The sequence below is a fragment of the Nematolebias whitei genome, chromosome 11 (assembly GCF_014905685.2).
Source record: "Nematolebias whitei isolate Nwh7 chromosome 11, NemWhi1, whole genome shotgun sequence".
NCBI lineage: Eukaryota > Metazoa > Chordata > Actinopteri > Cyprinodontiformes > Rivulidae > Nematolebias > Nematolebias whitei.
This window is the reverse complement of record NC_056508.1, coordinates 40351914-40376408: the sequence shown is the minus strand read 5'-3', so window position 1 is coordinate 40376408 and position 24495 is coordinate 40351914. Positions and strand designations below refer to the sequence as shown.

The 24495-nt window shown below is 39.1% G+C and overlaps 2 protein-coding genes across 2 annotated transcripts in view; both read right to left on the bottom strand.

The window, feature by feature from the left end:
* Positions 1–302: 302 nt before the first annotated feature.
* Positions 303–9680, bottom strand: slc66a1 (solute carrier family 66 member 1). The gene is made up of 9 exons (XM_037684359.1): positions 9663–9680; positions 7951–8004; positions 5952–6148; positions 5735–5864; positions 5435–5522; positions 3582–3736; positions 3393–3485; positions 1238–1423; positions 303–550 (listed from the first exon to the last, which is right to left on the bottom strand). Exons 2-9 carry the CDS (start codon positions 7963–7965, stop codon positions 455–457), a joined length of 960 nt encoding a protein of 319 aa, XP_037540287.1. The 5' UTR covers positions 7966–8004; positions 9663–9680; the 3' UTR covers positions 303–454.
* Positions 9681–10666: 986 nt separating this feature from the next.
* The window catches only part of trim33 (tripartite motif containing 33), a 32365-nt gene continuing 18536 nt past the window's right edge, over positions 10667–24495 (bottom strand). Inside the window, exons 11-21 of the mRNA XM_037684994.1 lie at positions 24178–24234; positions 23720–23920; positions 23288–23417; positions 23078–23141; positions 20820–20973; positions 20267–20655; positions 19837–19948; positions 19685–19759; positions 17324–17476; positions 14652–14702; positions 10667–11381 (exon numbers count right to left, since the gene is read on the bottom strand). Of these exons, the coding sequence (XP_037540922.1) occupies positions 11160–11381; positions 14652–14702; positions 17324–17476; positions 19685–19759; positions 19837–19948; positions 20267–20655; positions 20820–20973; positions 23078–23141; positions 23288–23417; positions 23720–23920; positions 24178–24234 (1608 nt within the window). The 3' untranslated portion in view covers positions 10667–11159. The remainder of the gene's footprint in view (positions 11382–14651; positions 14703–17323; positions 17477–19684; positions 19760–19836; positions 19949–20266; positions 20656–20819; positions 20974–23077; positions 23142–23287; positions 23418–23719; positions 23921–24177; positions 24235–24495) is intronic.

The following is a 24495-nucleotide window of genomic DNA, read 5'->3' as shown; positions in this document are numbered from 1 at the left end:
ATATTGTCCAAGGGCCACTTTTGGCCCTCGGGCCTTAAGTTGCGCACATCTGTTATAGTGGTCAACCAGTTTGTTGTCGACAACCAGAACTAGCTGTTCGCATGATAAAGGAGGACCATTAGTGGACTAAGAACTGGCTGAGCCACTAGAAGACGGTGATATTCATAAGACTGAGTTTATAACAGCTGCTCCTCAGACTGACGGCCTTTTGGATAAAAGACAAAACGTTTCAACAATTTTTTTTTTGGTTTTGTATTTTTTACTTTTTGCATCCGTCCAGAGGACCTGACTTAACTTGGTTATATTTTTCTACCAGGATTATTGAACATGCATCAGGACATTTAATAAATAAAACCTATAAATTCACGTTTTTACGTGTGTTAAAAAAGTGAATTTGAACAGACGTGAGTTTTTACTCGAGCTTCGCCCTCCAGGAGACTCCCCGATACGCGTTTCAGCTCTGGATCAGAGGCGCCGTCTCATCGTTTTGAATGTTCCCGTTCACATTCAGAACCGAAGCCTTGCGGTAAATTAGGAACTGGACCGAGATCTGAAGGGCGAGGTCAGGAAGATCAAACATATTGGAGGAAAAATTACACAATTACAGCAGTTGGTGTTTTTTTTGTTTGTTTTTTCCCAGAAGTAGAACTTCACATTAAAGACGTCCAGGTAAAAACAGATATTTCCAACAAGTCTAAAAATCACAATACTGAGCTACAGATGTCAGTTTTAGCCTCCGTTAGCCTGCAGTGCATTATGGTTTATTTACACCATCCCATCATACAACTAAATATCTGACTCACTGTGAGTGGACGGTTCAAACACAGCCATGTTTACATTAAACATCTTTTAGTTCTAGAACGGGTCGAATGGTGGAATATTTATTTTGAGCATTTCTTTAAGCCGATTAAACCTTCACTTATTTTTTCAGATGAAACTTCGCACTAAGCAACTTGATACTTGAAATGATCCTAAGTGCAGAGAAGCAGAGCAGCCTCCAGGGGACACTAAGGTAACGGCTCTAAAGTTTTTTTATTGCGGCCACATAAACCAGTTCCCCTGCACGTGTTTGGATGTTGAAACTCTGCTCACACACGGTCATGAGTCATGATGAAACGTCACCAGCTTGGTTTAGGTCTCGTCACCTGACTAAACCCAAACTGTTACATGTACACGGTGTTACTGGAAGCCCGAGGCCCCGCAGCAGCTGCTGGTTTGTTACTCTCTAAAAGGATACAATGAGGTCCAAGGAGAGGGTGCCGAGGCTGCCGATGAGCCAGGGTAAGTGATGAACCAGGTAGCTGTTCTCACTCTCCCCCAGGTCAGGGTTCTTCAGCAGGACGCTCAGACCGTACATAGTGTTCCCCAAAATGACCAGTGCAAACAGGAAGTAAGACACCCCCTCTGTTGATTTCCTCTTGAACTGTGAAGAGAAACGGATCCACCGAAGAGGAAATGAATGAGACATGTCATTGTAGAGGAAACCGAAAACATTTTCAGAGCTGACACAAACTCATTTTTATTTGGACTGATGTTACGATGTGTCCAGACCAAACAGGAAACCAGACCTTTTGTGATTATACGTTATTTATACTTTTGTTCTCTCAGTTTGAAGAACATTCAGTCTTGTTTCCGCCTCCTTGCTATACTTTTATCCCCTTTTTAGTTTTGAAAAAGGTCATTTTAGTATTATTATTTGTCTTAACTGGAAACATATTCATATACTGTATGTTAGTTTACACATTTATATCCTCCACTTAAAGAAGTGCTTTACACTTTACTGGTATAAAAATGCAGTGCAATGGCCAACGACAGTGCAGTCTATGTTAACAAGGGAAGAATTTGTGCTGCCATCTTGGTAGGTGCTACAAGACATCCTTAATCACTGCCAACATGGAAATAATAACAGATCAATAATGGTGACATGCTGTTTTAAATATCAACCATTAGTCTACAACTAGTTTACCCATTTTATGCATAAAATCTATAAAGTAAATGGTGAATTAGTACATAGACTAGACATAATCTGTTATCTATGTCTAATTAATGATGTGCACATTATCTTAGGTTTAAATATTTCCAAAATTGTGAAGATAAAGACTTTATTTAAGTTTAAATGATTAGTATAAGTACAATTAACTACAGACACAGGCTGCAGTGTTCTGGTTAGCTACAGGTCTATTAGGATGGTTACAGCACTTGGAAATGTTATCAGTGGTGTACCAGGTTGGTGCTTTGCTGCTGCTGAGCTTAAACAAGTTTGTTGGGTGGCTCACTACAACATACCCCGTTTTCTGTTTTCACGAATCGTATGATGTTTATTTAAGTAAAATTAGGCTACTTTTATGTGCTTTTGTACCATCAGTGCAGCATACAGCACGCACAGGGCTCAGTTTTTTCAACAGTGCAGAGTGATAGGTGTAGCACCTAGTAAGATGGCTACTATGAATCTCACAGAGTGCTGTCCGTAGCAGTTACGGTGTACGGTAGTCCCTCGACACTTTGCGGTTCAACTTTCGCTGATTCACTCTGTTTTCAACATAAGATTGTACCTGACACACGATTGGCTGATTGATGGAAGGCGACCAACCAGAGCATTACGCTGAGGGGCGGACTGACCATCGGGAGCACTGGGACATTTCCCGGTGGTCTGGCCCACTTGGTGATCGCCGAGCCACCCCTCCTCCTTTCTCTTTCTGAGGCTGTCTGTCACAGCTGAGCACAGACACACGATAGGGGAGCATGAAACCCGTTGTGTATCTCTGTTCTGCTGTGACAGCCAGCCTCAGAAAAAAAATGGAGGGAGCGGAGGGTGGGGTCTGTCTTTCCCATCATAGCTGCGGGAGCTTCAGTGAGGCAGATACCTGAGTGAGCGGCATGGATTGTTTATTTAAAATAATCAAGCGTGGCCCGAACCGAGCCTTTGGTCCAGCCCCTCGGCAATCACTGAGCGGGCCAGGCCACCGGGAAATGTCCCGGTGCTTCCAATGGTCAGTCCAACACTGAACCAGAGCATTGTGCTCTTTATCCCAGGTGCTGATTGGCTCAGTATCAGTAGCATCAGAGAGTCTGCTTTCTTTCGCTGTGCTCTTTTAGAGTGTTTAGAACATTGCAAGAAACGTTGCAAGAGTGTGGGAAGGGTTTATAAAGCCTTATATTTATATATATATATATATATATATATATATATATATACTGGTTTAAATATAATGCTCCTACATCGTGGATTTTCACCTATCGCGGGGGTATCTGGAACGTAACCCCAACGATAAGTGAGGGACTACTGTACAGTTTTTCTATTTCAGTGTGACCTCTGAGGTCAAGTTGCACAAAAACATCTGTCTCAAATATCAACCTCACATTCAGTGCATGGGTAACTTTGTCATACTCACATTGGTGTACATCTGTGGAAGTCTGGAGCAGAGGTAGAGGACTGATGAAAAAGACCCAATGGTAAAACCAATGATCTCTTTCTTTGTAAAAGCCTGAAGTGACAAAAGGTGTGGATGTAACTTTAGAAACACCAAAACAGCCAGGCATGACGCTGCAAGTCTAAAACCCACCAAACAAACAGGCCTCACCTTGATGGAGCCAGCATCAGCGGCTGAGAGTAAGGAGCGACTTCTGAACCCAGAGGAGTCCATTTCCAGTTCAGACCCAAACAGCTGGAGACGGACGAGGCTTGATGTGAGGCCCAGAAAGCAAAATATACTTGCTGCATGTAAGACTGTTCTCCCTGGCCAAGACACAAGCAGCAGCCTGATTATTATTAGGACAGTGAATTAAATCTGAGAACTACGGATCTGTGCCATTTGTCAAAGGTTTAAATAAGGTGGAAGAACGGGTCGATTACTGGTTTAAAGGCACACCACAGCGTCATAACCACTACATTTTCTTGTATTTCCCCTCCTCACTGAAAGTCCTGTTGCTTCGAGTTCAGTCGTGTATGCTAGTCAAGGGCGGATTCAGTTACATTCAGTGGTGGTTGGTTGTTCAGTTTATCCGGCAGGCAACACAGTCAGTCGTGGATTGTCTACTGGAGGAGCAGCACGGCCTCTGTTTTCAAGGCAACGCTGTTTTGAAACAAACGTTTGCATCAAGCTACAATGATAGCAGGTGAAATAACTCAGCAGAAAGTTAGCTCGCTACGAGGCTAAAAACCAGCTGAATAACTAACAGCTTGTCAAATTCCAAATGTTACTTTACAAAGAGCTGAACACCAAAGAAGAAGGAACATTTTGTCCCTTTACTTTAGTTTTATAAATAAATGTATGTGGGCAGCACGGTGGATCAGTTGGTAGAGCTGTTGCAGGTTGTTACGGTTCAAATCCCAGTCGGGGGCCTTTGTGGGTGGAGTTTGCATGTTCTCTCCGTGCATGTGTGGGTTTTCTCTGGGTACTCCGGTTTCCTCCCACAGACCAAAAACATGCATGTTAGGCTGATTGGTAACTCTAAATTGTCCCCAGGTGTGAGTGAGAGAGTGAATGGTGGTTTGTCTCTGTGTGTCCCTGTGATGGACTGGAGACCTGTCCAGGGTGTCCCCTGCCTCGTGCACAGTGATTGCTGGATATGGGCACCAATGACCCCGTGACCCCAAAAAAGGAAGGAGCAGGTAAAGATAATGGATGGATGGAAATAAATGTATCTGGTGCTGTAGTTTAGCTTGCCACTTGTGTGTTTTTAGTTGAGCTGATAAGAAAGAAAGAACAATTTATTTATCCTAAAGGGAAACACACCTTGTTTCTACTGCACACAACAACAGTCAGCCAAACATTTAACAGTCTCTTAAATTGGAAACGTCATCCCGTATTTATGTGAAGAACTGTGTCATCAAACAAGCTGCTCATGTTCATAATGTCCTCTACAATTTATTATAAAAATTATAAAAAAAAAAACACTATTTTAAAACAGCATGCTGATTTCCAGGTGTCAAATCTAAAAATGGACATTATTCAATTCACTTCAAATTATGGTAAATAAAAAAGATGACCACAAATTAATTCAACCTTTATTTATACAGTTAGTCTCATTGAGTCACGAGGACTCATTTACAAGAGAGACCCGTTTGGTGTTTTTTTTTTTTCTAACCCTAAATTGGAGTAAAATTTGTCCTGAGAGCAGGAAAAAGCTGACAAACTGATTTTAAAACAGATTCTCAGTCTCCTCAAATGTATTTGTGCATTAAAATAAAAGAACTCTAAATTATCATATTAAGTCTCATTAAACTATTATACCTATAATATAATTATTGACAGTATTTGCAAAATAGTTTTTAAACAAAAGCAAATAGATCATGTTTTTGGATTATTTGTTCTAATACCATAGTATTTTTACTCAAGGTTATCATACCAACCTATGGCTAGTAGGGTACAAGAGACGGAGTTTTGGTTTAAAAAGTACCAAAAAATAAATAATAAATAAAGTAGGCGCTCACTTTCTGTTGTTCTGTGTCTGGTCTTGTAGTAGAGGTACATGCCCAACATCACCAGGTCGGCACAGACGTAATAAACTGCTGTATATTTCTGCATAACGAGAAAAAGACACGTCAGTGATGGGTGGAAACCCATATTTGATTCACATTATAATCCAGAAATGTGTTTTAAATATAAGCTAGAATCATTTAATTCATTACGTTTGGCCTTCATGGATTAAAGCATAGATGTAAAGGCGACATGTAAATTAACCGACAAGACTTCTTCGACCGTTAAGGACTTTTGCATTTTGTACGAGTCACCTGAAGAGGAAGCTGGTCGGCCAAATACGAGCCCACCAGGTTACAGGAATCCCCTCCTAACCACAGCAGCAAAAACCAGATGGAGAGGGCGCTGTCCATATTCCCTTTTTTCCACGAGCTGTAGTACTGTCTGCAACCAGAGGGAACAGAGAATTATACGCTGCAGTCAAGTACGTCAGCTAACAAAAAATTATTGATTAATGGTGCAAACGCTTACGGAAAAGAAGACACCAAGAAACAAACGATGGACAGGAGGCCGAGGAAGACACTGGCCATGTCCCTCCCGTCCTGGGCGCACTCTCCAAGCCCGTTCCAAACCCATTTGGAGCCGTTAGGACACAAGGAGGTAAAGTTGTCTGAACTGCCCCTTAAGTTGTTCTGTGTGAGGACTCCATCCAGCCACATGTTCTGCAGCTGGAGAAAGACGTCTGTCAACACACTTTCCTTCAAACTCCTGTAACTGTGTCAGTGCTGAAAATAAGGCTTTTGTTTCAAGAGTAGTTTGTTAGAGATGCCATTAGGCTTGTCCTGAGCCTGGTTCTGCTAAAGGTTTCTTCCTCATGAGTTGGGCGATATCGCGATATTAAAAAAATATCGATATAATATAAATATCGATGGTGGAATCGAACCCCCAACTCTCCCATTGGAGGACGACTGCTCTAGTCTCTCAGCCACAGCTGCACCCAGCTGAAGAGGATTATTACTACAGTAAATAAATCTAAATAAATGTCTAAAAAAAAAGATTTGACTCAGAAATATATTTTTGTTATTACTTTATGGAGAAAAAAATCGATATATATCGTATATCGCGATTTATCTTAAAAATATCGAGATATTAATTTAGGTCCATATCGCCCTGCCCTACTCATGAGGGAGGTTTTTTTTTTCTTTCCTCTGTCGCCATCATGCTTGCTCAAAGCAGTCTGCTCCTCAGATAAATGGTGTCAAATTATTATTTTTATATATGAATGCTTCTGTTTGAATTGAAATGAAAATATAATACAATTCTATTTTTCTCTTAACGTATTAAAAAAAAACATCAACACTACACTTAAATCATAAAGACAACACTAAAAAACGCCTCAACCATACGTTTAAATGAACAGCTCATGTAGAAAATCATCTCACAGGTAATTCACAGACACATAAACATCAAAATACCTAAAAATACAAGATAAATCATTCAAGTTTCTTTTTCAGAAACAGATCCTGTCTAACTCTGAACGCTAGGAAACTCCTCGTAACTGTGACTTTCCTTCCCTCCATTGACTACGATGACATTATTTACATGAACGCTCTACAAGAACCCTGCAGATGTTGGACTCGGTCTATCACGGTGTGCTAAGATTCATAACTGGTTCTAACTACCGTACCCACCACTGCACCCTGTATTCACTGGTTTAACTGGTCATCATTAACTTCACACAGACTCTCTCACTGGTACATTTTCATCTTTAAATCACTTCTTGGTCTGCTGCCTTCATTTATCTCCTCTGCGTGAGTGCAGCTACAGCGTGCGCTCTCAGGACATTATTACCTGCAGTGTTCCCTCAGTGCGGACTGAACTAATCTAAAGGACCTTCTCCTACTCCGCTCCTGTTTCCTGGAATATCTTACAAAAACATCTGAAGCTCTCGACCTTGACCTCTCCAAGTGGCTTCAAACATCTGTTTGTTCCTGGCAAGAACCAACGCAGACATGTTGCTGTTTTTAGTTTTCTACACCACTTTATGATCTAACTGTTGTTGTTTTTTTCACCACTTTTTCCTTTTGTTTGCCATTTTATTTTAATTTGTAAAAAACTAAATTAATTTGTATGACTCATTTGTGACTGTCTATTGTTGTCCACTGTTGTCATCACTCTGTTAAAGCATTCAGGTCTCTCTTGTAAACGAGTCCTCGACTCACTGGGATTAACCTGTTTAAATAAAGGTGGAATGAATGAAAAGAAAGTTAAGCCCGTTCAAATGATGAACCAAATTAAAACAGAGCTACAAACAGCTGCTGTCATAAGGCTGGTAAACAAAGTGGGTAAGAAGTAACGGTAAAGTCACATTAGTACAAGAGTTGAAAACAACAAAAGGCAGAAAATACATCAGCCGTCTGTTAGCTTCTTAACAACTCTAGTAAAACACTGCGGTAAATCAGTCGGTTTTATATGAAAACGTTTTCAGTGTAACGCGATGAAAATGAATAAAGAATGCTGTTTTTCTTACCTGTGTGGCTGACATGAGGGAGGCCTTCTTAGAAACACCAACGTTTCTCGGAGCCTGGAGACAAGAAACATCCCATAAACAACAAAAAAATTTTCAACCACACAACAAAACCGGAAGCCAGAAATAGACGCGTCAGCTGAATCGTACGTCAACGTCGCCGCCATATTGGATGTGGCAAAAGTGAAGCTATAGAAGAAGATGCCTCATTCGTTCAGAGGCAACACGGATAAAGCTTAGCAAGACTATTTTTCCCCCCCAAGGTTTATAACTTGAAAACATATACACAGACATATATATATATATATATACTTAGAATATCTTTCAAAAAGATCTGAAGCTCTCGACCTTGACCGCTCTAAATGTCTTCAATCATCTGTTAAGTTCCTGGCAAGAACCAATGCAGACATTTTCTTGTTTTTCTAGTTTTCTCCACCGTCCTACAATCTAGCGTTTTTTATTTATTTATTTAAATACATTTTCCTTTAAACACTATTTTATTTTCATTTGTTAGAAAAAAAAAGATCTCAATTTGTACGCATCCTTTATGATTGTCTATTGTTGTCTACTGTTGTCATCAATCTGTTAAACTGGATGTTATTTTCATTTTATTTTTTAAACTTACTGCAACGCCACCTTAGGTCTTTCATCCAAGGAAATAATTTGAATAAGCAGGAGACTGTGTTCCAAGATATAATATAAATTTTATTAACACTAGTTAAAACCAATTTTAATGGAGGCAATAATGATTGACAAAATAACTGTTTAACGAAGGCTTGATGATCCATATCTATCCATCTATAAAGATATATTTGTGTATATATGTTCATTGATGCGATTCATCAAAATCGGTTAAATGTGAACGTTAGTGCTCTTTATTCAGAAAATCCATGTCACATCTACATTTCAGGGCCTGGTTCTTATAGACACAGATAAAATGTTAAATATGAATATTTCTATATTTATCACCCCAGTAATATTGTTACACACGTTAGTGGTTGTAAACACTCAAAAAACACATATGTTCGTTTGGTGTTTGCCTTTAATCTAAATATTTAAGGAGTAAACATTTTTAATAATCATGTTAGAAGTTATAAATGCTGTATTTGTGTTTGTTTTCCAGATATATTAGTGTGTGTGAATTACAGGCATCAAATTAAATACTTTGTAGAACGGTGCTTTATGAAGTTCAGTCCATTTCCTTGTATTAGTTGACTGGCACTGCAGATCTGCCACGTCCAATATGGCGGACACACTGACGTACCGCTGCAGCGCTCCACAAAGCGTGTACGTATCTACGTCATACGTCAGACCGCCTCTTCCAGGGAGCTTCCGCTTTTGACTTTCAAAATAAGTTCCACACTGCACAAGGTCCTGCAGTGAATTTTTTTTTTTTTAACTTGTCAATTTTTCGACTTTGTCTATGAAACGTCACAATACTTAGATTTTTCTTTTACTACTGTATTTACAGCGTAAAAGTTAGTTGATATTCTTATCTGCCGATTTGTGTTGCAGGCCTTTCTGAGTTCATTGACAAGTTTTGCACAAGTACAATATATGAAATGTGCATATTAAGTAAAAAAAAAAAAAAAAAAAAACCTCTAGTCTTCTAAGCTCATTTAAAATATATCTTACAAACAGAAAAGAAAATGCGGACATAAAATTTCCACAACCACTTAAAACGTATAAACCTCTAATAGAAAAAGGCAACTTACCTGATCAGAGGCTTCAACCAGATCTCGAGCAGTCGTCCAGCTAATCGTTTTTACATGTCTGAGGTGATGCAAGTCCTGTCAGCTGACAGCTCATTGTGCCCACTCAGCAGCTTTTCACTGATGGTCGTGCTTTTATTTCCAGGTTTCCCATGAAATCACGTGCTGTCCACAGGCACGTCCTGAGCTGGCTGAGCACTTTCAGGAAACAGCAGAAACATCTTGTTCGCCTGGGCTGAGAAGTTAAGACTGCAGGGCTTTCTTGTTCCTTGTACAGATTTATACTCAATGTGTGCTTCGTGAAAACGCAGCTGGAACTGTTTAATTAATACTTTTACATTTATTCAAAGACAACCTTCCAATTTTAAACAGGTTAGACACCTAATGTTTCAGCTCATTCTTATTGAGAACCCCCTCTATAAAATCATGTATTAATGCTTTACAAATGTACAAAAAATTATGAACAATTTAGAAAACATTAACATTTACTGAACACTGTTCAGATTAATCTACTTTGAATTAAGTACAGAACTTGTTTCCATCGGTGAGACTTCTTCAGTGTACTTGTATTAAGTTTTTGAACTATGCTTTATAAAAGTATTAACAAACTACATATAAAGCATTAATCCTTTTTAAGTAGAAAGTTGTACTGACCTCAGCGTTGGTGTACAGTACTTATGAAACGGGGCTATTCAACTGGTGGTCCATGGGCCTGATGAACTCAGTTCGACCCACCAGGGGGTTCGTTTTTTAATAAAAATAAAGATTTTAAACCATAAAACAAACTAATGACAATAACTGCTGAGCTCTTGGCTTTCAGTAACTGTGCCCCCCCTGAACAATTTAAATGAATAGTGTTATAAAACTGATTTATCCACAGCAGCCATCTTTCTTTTTTTTACAAATAAATCCTCAAATAGTGAAGTAGATCAAAGTATCAATGATACATTTTTCTGTATTTTGTGTCATTCGAGTGATGTCAAACCTACTCCACAACCATGTCCTGGTATATTTCAACATGTTTTATTGACGCATCGGAACATCTATACGGCAGCAATACTTTGAGAGGGTTAAACGCTCTTATTTACAGAACATCTCCACAGTCGTACAAACACTTTGCAGTCTCCGTGTCAAAGTATAGATATTATACATCCAACGCAACAGGAGATTTCAATTTTTATAAAGCGATCGTCACAACAAATCTACAAATGCAAATGAATGATGTTAAAGAAATATCCAATTGCTAACTACAACAAAACAAGTTCTACTTTGAAATCTGTACAATGTCCATGACATACAGAGTTCTTCCACTCTGAAGGGCTCCCAAAAATCAACTATTATTCTTTCAAAAGGCGACGACGAGATGATCCAGTTAGTTTAGAAAACGTTCTCATCGTTTGTCCCTTCCAAAGTAAAAATAATAATAATTAAAAAAAAGAAATAGGTGTGGTTGAGGAGGAAGACAGTTTTTCCACTTTTCTTGCTTCTTGACGTCGGTTTTTACTTGATGTGGACAACTTTCTCGTCCACTTTCAACCGTTTGCGTCTGGGCTGTATGAAGTCCTCCTCGGAGTCGTCCGTGTCCTCCTTCTCTTCTTCCTTGTCGTCCAGGGGATCTGGTTCTGGAGTTTCGGGGAAGCTTTGGCCGGGGAATATCTCCTCCAGCTTCTCCTCAAAGTACAGGCTCACCGCCTTGCCCGATATCGCCATCTCCGACCCCACCTGTTGGAGGAGGAAGAGGAGGAAGAGGTCGAAGGAGAAGCGCGTGAGGAGTGGTATAAAAAGGAGGGAAGTGCGAGAACACAAATCGAGTGGGAAATATGGATGAGTTGAAGCAGGAAGGAGGGAGAGGAGAATGAGGAGAAAAATTAGATTTGGTTAAAACTGATGGCAGAGCGGTCCCAGCTCAACCTTGTTGTGCAGAGCAGGAATATCCTGACTTCCTGTCCCACTGTGGCTCCATGAAGCGTTTCCACTCATCACTGCTCAAATGTTCAGCAGCTCACGTCCACATTTACAGCTCAAGCAGACTGGCTGACTTTTGAAGGCTTGCTGAAAAACCTTTCATGATACGATAAGACATTTGTGAACATTTCTCACCAGCGGTGTTTTGCAGCGTTTTCAGCAACAAAAAGATAAATAAATAAAAAATAATTTATATATATATATATAATTATTTATTTTTTTAACCAAAGCTGTAACCACATGAAAAACAAAGGTGATAACCTTGTTTTACTGCAACAGACTCCAGTTACAGTTTGAAACAAGAAACAACCCCGCGGTTCAATTTTTGCAGATTCGCTCTTTCGTGGTTTTTCAACAACTGTCGACTTTAATTTTACTCACGTGATTGGGATAGTACGGGATAAAATGTTAATGAAAAAAAAACATATTTGGGACAGGCGCCGCCATTTTGTAGTTTTCTTTCTATAAGCCTATATTGTAAGGCCAGTCAAAAAAAGAACTACACTACCCAGAAGCCAACAGTGCTTCCGGCCGCTGCTTTCTGCCGAAATGGAGGGAAAGTTTTTCAACGCAAATCTACGATACCTATTAAGCTCACAGCACTGGCAGGAAAGTTGTAATCCTGAAACTTCCTGAAGCTCAATTATCCACGCACTCATCAACCTGGACGGGGCGGAGGACTTTGTCACTGTAGGGTAGGTCTGCAGAACCAGAACCGAGCCTGACCAGAACAGAGCTGCTGTTCTGTAGAGCTGGTGAGTCAAAGCTTGCAGTACTGTACAGTACATATACATATGCTGAACTATCCCATGACCTGACTGAACATTGTTGGATTTGTACCTGGATTATTGAGCATGAACTTTGGTGTTTGTATGTCATTAAAACTACGTAGGTTTAAGAGTTTAGAACATTGCGAATAGAATATTTTTCTTTCCACACACATTTGTTAATTTTTTTGTTTCAAATCCATTTTTCTTATGTGTATATTTATTAAATTATCCAGTGATCGCACAAGAAAACATCTTCAAACTCTCCTGATGCATGCTCAATAATCCGGGTAGAAAAATCTAAAAAAGTTAAATCTGGTCCTCTGGACATTCAAAAAACAAAACAACAACAAAAAATGTAGAAACGTTTCGTCTTTCCTCCAAAAGACTTCCTCCTTTTCTTGTTGTTTTGCTTTGTTTTGTTTTTTGAATGTCCAGAGGACCAGATTTAACTTTTTTAAATCTTCAAACTCATTTATATTCTCGGGTCATTCTGTCAAACACAGAACTCCAAATAAATATTTATTACTATTCAATTGATGCATTTATTAGAAGTTAAACTTTATAATAGTTTATAAACCCACAAACACCTCAGAGATTAAAAAAAGTGGATGTGGTTTATACTTTTAATAGTTTTTTTTGTGTGGGTTTTTTTAAACATCTAAATGCAATTATTTTAAATCTAAGAACTAAAACTGCAGCCCTGTCTGCATTATTGTGTTTGTATTTATAAAAGTAATTCTTACTGTTAAATTTAAAATAAAGGGTCAATAATAGAGGTCCTTGAAGAAATGCAGCAACAGAAAAGAGCAAAAACAATAACAAGGCACCGTTTTGAGGATTCATTAGTTCAGTTGGAAACGTGTTCAACAGTTACAGCTACACAAATGTAGATTAGTAATTAGTAAAAGAACAACAGTAGTCCCTCGCTACTTCGTGGTTCGTTTATCCCGTACTCGCTCCATCGCTATTTTTCAAAATAAGATTAGACATGACACACTATTGGCTGATTTACGGATGAGCCGCACGATTGGCAAGGAATTTTTAGTTAAAATAAATTATTTTTAATTATTTAGCGCCTGTGTGCAGCCCACACTGCAGGAGAAACGTCCTCCTGCAGTTCCTCCTGCCTCCTCTGTGATCTTCGTTCTGCTGCTGAGAAGTGGGCGTGGCCGAGAGCGCAGAGAGCAGCTGTGGCTGAGAGGAGGCAGAGAGAGCTGAGAGCATGACATTCTGTGCTCTTTTAGAGCGTTTAGAAACATTATTTAGAATATTGCAAGAGTGTGGGAAGGGTTTAAAACATATTTTATGTATATATATATAGACACACTAAAATAAACTAGTACGGTACTTACTACTTGTAATACTATTCCTGCTTTGTGGTTTTTCACTTATCGCAGGTCTTCAGGGAACAGATCCCCCATGATAAACGAGGGACTACTGTACGTACATTTTAAACTGACAGTAAAACATTTCTGTATTCAAATGATTTCACTGTGTGTGAACAGAACATTACCTAGCTTCTCCTGGTGATGAAAAACCCTCGTTATGATCTGGAAGAACACGTTTTTCTGTGTTTTTCTCCTCAGCGTCTAACTTTTAAATCTTTAACTCTTCACATGATAAAAGGCTCTAGCTGCTAACTTGAACTCTACTCAGCAGCTTTTGTTGTGTTTCTAATGGGAAATAGATGGACTTTTTTTAAAGTCCCACCAGTCAAAGCAGTTGGCTCCAAAAACAAAAACACCTGCTTGTTTAAACTGGCCTTCACACATTGCTTCGCCGCAGTCCCGAGGTGGAAAACGTGTTTCCTCAGGAACACCTTTCAGCGCACCGTATCAGTCATGTGGACGTGCTACAAGCTGAAAACGTTCATGTCATTAGGAGGAGGTCCTCACCACACTCGGCTGTGAAGCGGCACGTTGTGATTAAACCATTTCTCATCTTACACTCGTTTTCTTCATCATATTGAGTTCCCAAACATCAAAGTAAAACATGCAAGAACAAACACAAGCGAAAGGAAACGAGGACATGAGTTTTGTTTTTAGTCTTTGACACCTTGTTAGCTACTTCTACATCTCAGTCCCAGCCGGCAGCCGCTCTACAAACATCCATCCTTTCTAGACCAGTTCAGAGCTTGACGCCATCAGGCTGCAGATGTTTCTCTGCTCATTAAGTCGCTGTGGTAAAGAGCAAAAACATTTCTAGGAGCCTCAGAGGGAGGGGACAGGATATCCGTGCTCTGTTTGAAACGGCTTACCTGCGTATTAATCTCTTTCTCCTCATCATAAACTTGGATTATTCGAGACATCTAAAGGGGGTAATAACATTACAACAAAAGACAGTGTGAAGCAGCAGGGGAGGAGAGAAGTCATAGCACAGAAAGTTTAAAGAACAGATGACTAATCTGTTTACTGTGCTTAAAAAAAAAAAGAAACAAAAAGGGTGTCAATAATACAGAAAAGTACAGAAAGTAAAGATCACTCCATAAACAGATCGTTCGAAGGCATGTTCTTCCTCCAACTTTATCTGTTTTTAAGCCACATTTATATTTGTACATAAAATACACATGCATCCTCTTTTAAACTGTGCAGAGTCTTCTGGTTTAAATAAACATCTGCTTCTGGTGTTTCTTTTGAATGAGTTTATATGATTCACTACATTTTATGAAGGTGCAACAACAAATGCATCAAACTTCATTACTCCCCAACAAAGAATGTGCGTAAAGTTTCTATTGTTTAAGACGTGAGGCGTGACCCTCTCCATCTATACAACAGACTTGTGGCGTTTCAGTGGGATGCAGTATTAATTGGATGTAGAGAGGACTCCGTCCTCCACCCGTCACAGTTAGTAAGCGGATGAAGCTGCAGTGGCCGAGCACCACTGCATGCTGCGTTCACAGTGAGGTTAGACCAACAGGAAAAAACAGTCACGGACATCAAACACGCTTCTGCTCTTGAATGTTCAGCTGTTATTAGGAAAAACACAATGAATTTGTAAATCCTACCACAAAAATATACTTTTTTTTTCTTAATTACCAGTAAATAAAAGAAAATAAAGATGGATTCAAGACTAAAATCTGTTTTTTTACTTTGCTGCAGCTCGTCTTGACAGCTTGATCTGTGCTCAATAAATATTGTCAATCGGATTCTAAATTTCTCATGTGGACATTTCCGATCATTTACCGGTTAATGTTTTGCTTTAGTTTATACAGTAGTCCTTCGCTACTTCGTAGTCCGACTTTCGCAGTCCGACTTTCGCAGTCGCTTTTTCATGGTTTATCCAACGATTGTCAACTTCAATATTACTCTCGTGTACGGAATAAAAAGTTAACAGAAAAAACGTCGGACAGGCACCGCCATTTTGTACCGCAGTTTTCTTTCAATAAGCCTATGCTGTAACGCCAGTCAAAAAGAACTACACTACCCAGAAGCCAACAGTGCTTCCAGCCACTGCTTTCTGCTGAAACGGAGGGAAAGTTTTGCAACACAAAGTCAGAAGTAATGATCTATCTATTAATCTCACAGAACTGGCTGGAAAGTCACAAACAATCCTGACGCTCAATTATCCATGTGCTTAGTGTTTTTCTTAGTTCATATCTTAGATCTTATTGTTTTTCTTTACAATTTATACTTTGGTTGGATGTAACCGGGACTCTGTGTACACAATTTCACACAATACGACAAACAAAGAAACTTTGACTTTGACATCAACCTGGACGGGGCGGCGGACTTCGTCGCTGCAGGGCAGGTCTGCCGAACCAGAACCAAGTCCGACCAGAACCGGGCTGCTGGTCTGCAGAGGTGGTGAGTAAAATGTTGCAGTACTGTACAGTACATATACGCATGTTGTTAAAATTACGTAGGTTTAAGAGTTTAGGACACTGCGTGAGTGTGGGAAGGGTTTATAAAGACTTAAAATATGTAAATACTAAAATAAATATAATGTTTCTACTTCGCGGTTTTTCACCCATGGCGGTGGTGTGTGGAACGTAACCCCCATGATAATCGAGGGACTCCTGTACTGTAAATGTTATTCAGACTGATATTTGAACCGTTTGTTGAGCACATCATTTGGCACTACAAGAACTCTTCTAAACCGTCTCACCTCCAGCTGCTGACAGTGAAAGGTGGGCGATATGAAAGGAGGTGGGTGTTAAGCTTCAAAGAATGCTGTTTTTAAATTGAGATTATTGGAATGATGCCATAATGACGGCCATCTTTTTCTGACCTGCAGCCTCGAGTCATCTCTGACTTTCAGACACTCGTTTTTAACACTTCATTGAACTTTCACCTCCATTATCTCAGCAAGTACAACAACATGTTTCATTATTGACCAACATTCACTCAGTCATCCAGTCTGCTTCTTTCTCCCCACAATGACCTTTTTGTTTCTGTTTACGTGGTAATGTTTGTTTACATTAATCTTTCAGCCGTTAAGTGTTAAAGTTTATTCAAACGCTCATTTCTGATTTGTTTCTGCATTTTTTTTATATTCAAATTGCTTCCATGAAGATCCAGTTTTCTGCCTTGACATTTTAAATTTGTCCTTAGCTCATCTTTATATAAAGAAACATTTTTAGAAAAAAAAAACTTAACTATGAAAATAATTTATTACCGTTAGTTTAGTGCAAGTATTCGTTTTAAAAATGAAAACTATAATTATTCAAATATGACTGAGGAATTACATTTTTATCCAACTTAAACTCAATGGGACAAAATGCAAATTACAACCCAAATATATTTTTAAAGCGTTTTACAAAGCCAAAGTGTTTATCGTTTGTTAAAAAAATTTTCTTTTTTTAATTAAACAGCTGAATGAACATCCTTTAAGAACGGTATTTCTAATCATTTCCATCTAACCGTGTCTGCATGCACACACATATTAGCAGATGTTATTCCCCAAATCAGGCTGGAAGCACATGCTGCTCACCTCGTTGTACTTTGCACAGTTTTTGAAGATAAGGCGCATATCATTCACAAACTCTTGTAGGGACTTGTAGTACTGGGAGCTCCGCAACTGCAGCTTCTTCTTCACCCTCTTCAGGTCCATGGGCTGCTTAATGATCTTGTAGTAGTTGGGCACCTGGGTTGAAAATAAAACGCGAGTCTAGTTATGCCTGTAAATATTTAAGACGAAAAAAAAAAAAAGGAGTAGTGTTTATGGTGTAAGAAAGAACTTTATGCTTTGACAATTTAGATATTTCAGGGAATAGTTTTACTATTCCCACATTTGAATGAGTAATACAAAGTACTTGCTTAAGTTTATTCCTTACAGTGGAGACAAAACAGGAAAGATACCGTGAGCTGCTGTCGACAGTTCTGAACAGTATCTGATACAAAAAAGGTAAAGGTGGCATCCCACAGGGCTGTGAACGTTAGAAACTAACTGGCAACTCATAAGTGATGCAAACTAGAGATAAAAATCACAAATATACAGTTGTTCTTTCAGGATTCTGAGCTATCAAAAAGCTGTGCTGCCAGATTGTTTTTTAATTACTGCTTATTTTTATATGCACAGTTTGCGAAACTGTATTCTAGGCTGCGCACATTATTTTGTTGCCCGTTTCCGCCCACATCATACCCACCAAATGAAGAGGGGTAGATCTGGACCAGTTATTTTTCATCATCTGCCTGGTTTCTAAACCCAGACATGTTTTCTGTCAGAAGGGAGCTCCGTGTCAAAACACAGGCTGAGACAGGTTGGAAACGCCTGCGCTAAAATTGAGAGGACGTCTGATGACATGTCCGAGACGTCCGCAATGACTCGGATTATTTTGCCGCACAAATTTTATGTACATGTAAAAAAAAAAAAATCAAGCGATAACACTGAATGTCTGCCACTCAAGCAAGGAAACCGACAACCCCCAGTGCTGCGAGACAATTTGCAGACTCCTTTGTGAATGTTGTTTTCGCAGCCCATGAGAAATAAAAATAAATCAAATAAATACGCAGGTGTCTGTGAATAACCAAACTGACAAGATTTTTACTGAAATAATGCAAATTAAATTGTTTCATTTAACTTAAGCGTTTCAGTTTAACCAAACTGACTTTATACCTACATTTAAAAACTTTTAAAACTAAACCATAAGTTAGTTTAAAAGAATAAACAGCTCATATAATCTATTTTAGATGGAGGCATTTCATTACTGATTATACTGATACTGAACAAAAACAAGCTAAAGACGAGTAAACAGCCGAGCAGAGAATGGTTTCTGGGTACGAGTTCGGGGAATTTGTCCCAAGGAAAGAAAAAGTGCCAAAAGTGAAGTTTTGGATAACTATACATTACTTTTCATTTTTTATTTTATACGAGGGATGCACGATATTATCAGCATGGTATCGGCCGATATTAGCTATAAAGTTAAATAACGGCCATTCCATCAAAATAACTCAACGATATAAAAGGCTTCTGTTTTAAGTTCATTTTTAATTTAAAAACTATCGAGTAGATCTATTAATGAACTACTACTTATGCGCTTTTCACTTGTCGCTTATGAACATGTTGAGTTTAGATTTGTGAAAATTTACAAATTTGCACTGTTCGAGTGTTGTCTTTGTGTTAGAGAGTGAATGTCATGAATAAATTTGACATTAAACATAATCCAAGTTGAAGTGTTGCATCATTTTCAGCCCCTTTTTGGCATCTGCATTTGGTAGCAGACCAAACTGACAAAGACCGTGCAGAATATTGTTGTATTTTAATTCCACAGCAGAGAAAGCTATGTAGTCTCTGTAAGTAGGTCCAGGGATAAAAACACCGGTATCGGTATCAGTTATCGGCCAAATAAGTTTTAACATATCGGCATAGCGGATATCGGCCAAAAATCCAATATTGTGCATCCCTATTTTGTACGATTTACTACTTGTTTCTTATAATTAGTTTCACTATTTACTTCAGAGCATGGGTGCAGCTCAGTCTGCAGCTGGGACGAAAAAGATTTCAGGATATTACATTTTGATCATTTTGCATTCGGGAACCATTCGTGCTGAACAGTTCCAGTGCCAACGAGCACAAACTGGGCAAATTAGCTGCTGCCATCATGATCAGTGCACTTCATCCCAGCTGAGGTAAAACTTGTGTTTTATGTAACTTTTATGATTACAACCACGTTAAAGAGGTATTTTGTTGCAGTTTAATTTGGCTGCAAGTATCTATGAACATAAAAGTAAGTGTGGACTTAGAACGAGAAAAGTAAAACCTTTTGGGGATTATGGCGTTATTAACTGCAAAGCTAGGTAAATTGTTTCACAATGTTTATAAGCTTTGATATACAGACCGAACAATACTTACAGAGATGGGAACAGGTTCCCTAAAGCCCATGCTAAGCTCGTGACAGAAGATGTACAACAGGAGGCGCTCACATTTCTGAACACACAGGATGAGAAAATTAGATCACTATAAGTCATGAAGAAGTTCTCTGAGTGTGTCCGGAGGGTACTGACCCTTTGGTCTTCAGCACTCAGGTTCTGATCATCCTTCGTTCGCTTGCTTTCGTCACAGTACTCTATTTCAGGACTCGTTATACTTCGGCAAAATGTGCAGAGAAAGTCACCCCTGAGACAAAAAAAAAAGAATACAAACCAGAAGTTTCAGAATTATCTAAAGATGTATTATTATTATTTGATTCATATCCATCTTGTAAAATTTTAGGTAGCATTATTGTAACTTTGATGAAACAAGTGTTGGGATGCAGAAAATATCACATCTTGTAACTAACAAAGCCACTTTTTCAGTTTTAATTTTATTGATCTACTTATCCTACGAGTATACTTACGCCTATACATCGTTTTGTCTCATTAAAATACCTTTGGTTATGGTTATATTCTATAAATATAAGACTGACAAAAACAGTAATTATTACTGATCACTTACTGAGGGAAGATTTTGATGGTGGGTACATGGCATTTCATGTGGAACACTTTAGGACAGCGGTCGCAGCACAGCAGGTTGCCACCGTTGATGCAAACAGCGCACCAGTCTTCATTAGGATCATCCTCTTTTCTACCCCCCGTTGCTTCACCGCTCTTCTCTAAGTTCCCGTTAGTGAGCAGAGAGTTTAAATCGTCGACGTTCTTGGTGGACACCGAGGTAAAGGAGGTGGCAGTGTTAGTGGAAGATGATGATGTGGTGGCACTGGTACCATTTAGTCTAGAACAGGGTGTATCAGACTCGGGTTCTGTTTTGATGCGTTCTCCAGGACCCTTATGAGCATCTTGGCCTGTAGGTACGAGTCCCATTGGGATGCCCTCTGGACTGCTCATCTGGGGGAGAAACACACACAAAAAGAATTACAACAAATCCTTCAGGGGCGTGTTGTCCGATATAACTTGATGTGCTCATATATGTTACATGGAAATTGGGGGAAACAAAATGTCAGTATATTTTTTTACCTAACACTACTATGGTTTATAAAAACTCCTCATACCATACAAGCACTCCTTCCAGCATCTTTGCCTCGTTCTGTTTTCAGAGAAGTCGTCGTGCAGCTGTAGCTCTCTTCTGTACCAGGTTCCTTCTTCACCTTTACCTGCTCTCCAGTGGCTCCACTTCCTGTACCACCTTTACCTGCAGAGCTAGAGCTAAAACAAATACAGTAAGAGCGGTTACTGACGCGACTGCTTAAAACCACCGTTAGCATCAAAACCAACATGAGGGTAAATAAAGTGAGCGCTTCCTGGTTAGAGCTTCAGAACAGGACACACGTTCAGCCATGAGTTATCAGTGGAGTCACTGGGAAATTAAACTGCATTTGAAAGGGAAAGACAGTAAAAAGACAGCCGACTTGGGACCAGAAAGTCGCAGGTTCAACTCCTTGTCATGCCCACACGTCGTGGTGACCCTGAGCAAGATACCCAATTAGGACTGGGTCATATCATATTGTTCACAATAATACTGGTAAAAAAAAGAAAAAACTTGCCTGGGAATATAAATGATATCATGATATGCTAATTTCATGGCGTAAATACGTCATCCCACCACGCAGCGGTCAGTGGATTACGCTCACGTGGGTCATGCAGCGATATTCAAATTGTAAAGGTGAAGGCATGAACAGACACATCTGAGCTGAGCGCCGTTTGTGCCGACAGTGTTTGAGCCAGTCAGCTTGAGGGTTCAGCGTGAGGAAAGACGTTGCTTTTAGCTTTTTAGCTAGCGTGCTGCTAACTTGGAGCTATGTCAGTGCAGGCGGGTGGGGCGGAGGTGCGCGCAGTTCGGTTCACTGTGCGCTCGGTTCTGCTGACGCGGCGGGGCACCCCGCTTGTATAATGGTAGGGGAAACACTGACTGCATCGACCACCAATTTATGATCAAGTCGGACCGCGGAGCCTTACCGGAGTCTGACTGTGCACTAACAGCGACTGGGAACGCTGCGGCTCAAACCTCGAGACCCGCTACTTTCCTGAGGATCAGGAAACTGGCTGATGGCTGTTCTGCCATTGATCAACAATCAACAATCCTTTCAGGCAGCATTTCATTTGTTTTCATCTGTCACAAGTTTTGGAAGTTATACCTCATTTAAAGGCAACATATGTTTTCTTGTATGTTACATTTATGCTCAACAGATCTTAAGCTTTAATTTTATTTAGTTTATTTAGGAACTGCACCTGCACTTTAGTTTCTGTGGTGGATTTTTTTTCTGTTCTATATTTTGTGCAGACTTTTTCAATCTAAATAACAGAAGGATCATTCTTTTTTTTTTTTATTTTTATACTTTGAGACTGATTACTTTACTAAACAAAGTAACTGCAGTAAAATTAATCCTCGTTGTTTTTCTTAGGTTTTATATAATACTGCAAAGCAACATGTTAAATTAATTTTGCCAAATGAATAACAATGATTTCTGTTTTTTAGTTAGTTAAATCACAAAATTTATCGTTATCGTCAGAATGCTCTGAAATATCAATATTATATTTGAGCCATATCGCCCATTCCTACACCCAATCCCTAACTGATCCCCTGGCGCTTACAAAGCTGCCCACTGCTCCACCTGGGTGTAACCCACGTGTGATGGGTTAAATGCAGAGAAATAATTTCATCATTGTATGGAAACATACCATGATGACACACAGCACTTTACTTACTTATATAAGATAAAATCTCATGTTTCACATATTAACCTTATTAAGACAATAGAAAACTGTTAATATAAATGTAGAAGCAACTCAACATCATGCTGATTAAAATTAAAATGTAGCTTTTTCTAATCATCTGAACTTAGAAAAAAATGAGTATATAAGTTTTGCTCAAAGTTTGAGAGACAAACTGTTCAAGCAGGAATAACGCGATGACAAGGAGTGACTCGGATTGTAAATTTTAGAAAGACCTTCTTTGTTTGGCAGGATTAGACTTTTCTTCAGTATAGCTTTTAAATTTCTCCAAAACCACATTTCCCTTAATTATACAATTTACTATTTAAGTCTTTCCTTACATATTTAACGAATTTCTTAAAAAAAAAAAAAAAAAAAAATCCTGAATTTTAGCCAAAATTTTGAACATTTTCAGGCGATATTTCAAACCGATTAGAAAAATGGACAAGGGTTGTAATCTCATTACTCATGCTGCAGGTTGTAAAAACAATACAATACCAAAAACATTTTTAGTTTAATAAATAGTTGTGTCTCTTAATATTTTCTAGATGTTTTTTAAACTCGTTTAGGTTGTTGAAGTAGCTTCATGCTGTCTTACCTGCCTCTGCTGCCTGTGCTGGATGTGCTAGAGGGTCGAGCTGGTGTGTGGGCATTAGACACACCTGCAGACATGAATTTATTACAATAATCTTCATCAGTTCAGGAATTATTTACACAGCAGAACGATGCTTTATCCATCAGCTTTAATTTCTAGAAAACAAGAAACTGCTGAATGAGATGAGGTCTCTCTGTTTGAATTTGTGGGTACCTGAAGATCCAGGAGAAAGCGTTGAAAGTCCAGGTGAGGAGTTCATGTCCATTAAGCCAAACTGATGGGTGCTGGCTGAGATGTAACGAGAAAGAAGGTGCCCCAGGTTGCTGGAACCTGCATCTTCCAACTGACAGTTCAAGAACCGCAAAGAAATGAACAAAGTATTTAAAAAAAAAAAAACACTGGTACCTGTCGAAAAACAATATCATCTTTGTTCCACTTTCATCTATGAGATGCTCCTTTACCCATCACATGTTCTGAACTAATCAGGATCAACACATCTGACTTTGTTACGTGCTCCTTTTAAACTTTATCTCAAAGGACATTTTTATTAGAAAATGTGTTCATCAATAAAATTAATTCACAAGATTACTTTTCCAATTTTAATTTAGATTTTAAAAGAAATCAAAAGTAATAAAATGTGCACACCTGAATAGGAGGTATCTCAGGTAAGCAGGGCAGGTTCTCAGGATTAGTGACAGAGGGAATCAGCTCAATGGGACCAATTATGGGGCTGGCTGGCCCTCGGTGAGCATGGGCACCAGCCATGCTGGCACTGGTTGGACTCGTGGGACTGGCGTTATGCAGGGACGCCACCGGGAAAGGGCCTGCATGTCCTGGATTGGAATGCTACAAAGAGAAAGAAGAGGGATGAAATGAAATAAAAGACAAGAAAACAGTGGAAAGAAAATAATGGAGTAATGACCACAAATGGGAAATGAATTGAAAGATATGCGAGAGGACAGTAATGATGAGAATGCTCACTTTCTAAAGTTTAAAATAAATTTAAAAGTTCTGCGTCTCAGAAACAACATCATCATCATCATGCAGTGGAGGGACCACACATGCTGCACAAGACAAATATAAAGAAGAAAAAGGTGCCAAACCCCTGACTGCAGTAAGAAACGAAACCTTGGGTGGCTCATCTCAGATTCTATAGACATCTGGACACAAAGAAAAAGGGGCTGGATATAGTGGAGGTTTCTCTTAACTAACCTCACACGCAGAAAATAAACGCTTACTTTAACAAGTGCACCGTGTTAAATGTGTACGTTTGCATTATATGTGTACATTCATTTGTGAGACACTGATATGCGGACTTTGAGTCTTCTCAAAAAACAGTTTTACTCAAAGAAGAATGGCATTACATCCTGAATAAAATAAGAAATGTAGTTAAGATAAACGTAGTACCGTATTTTTCAGCC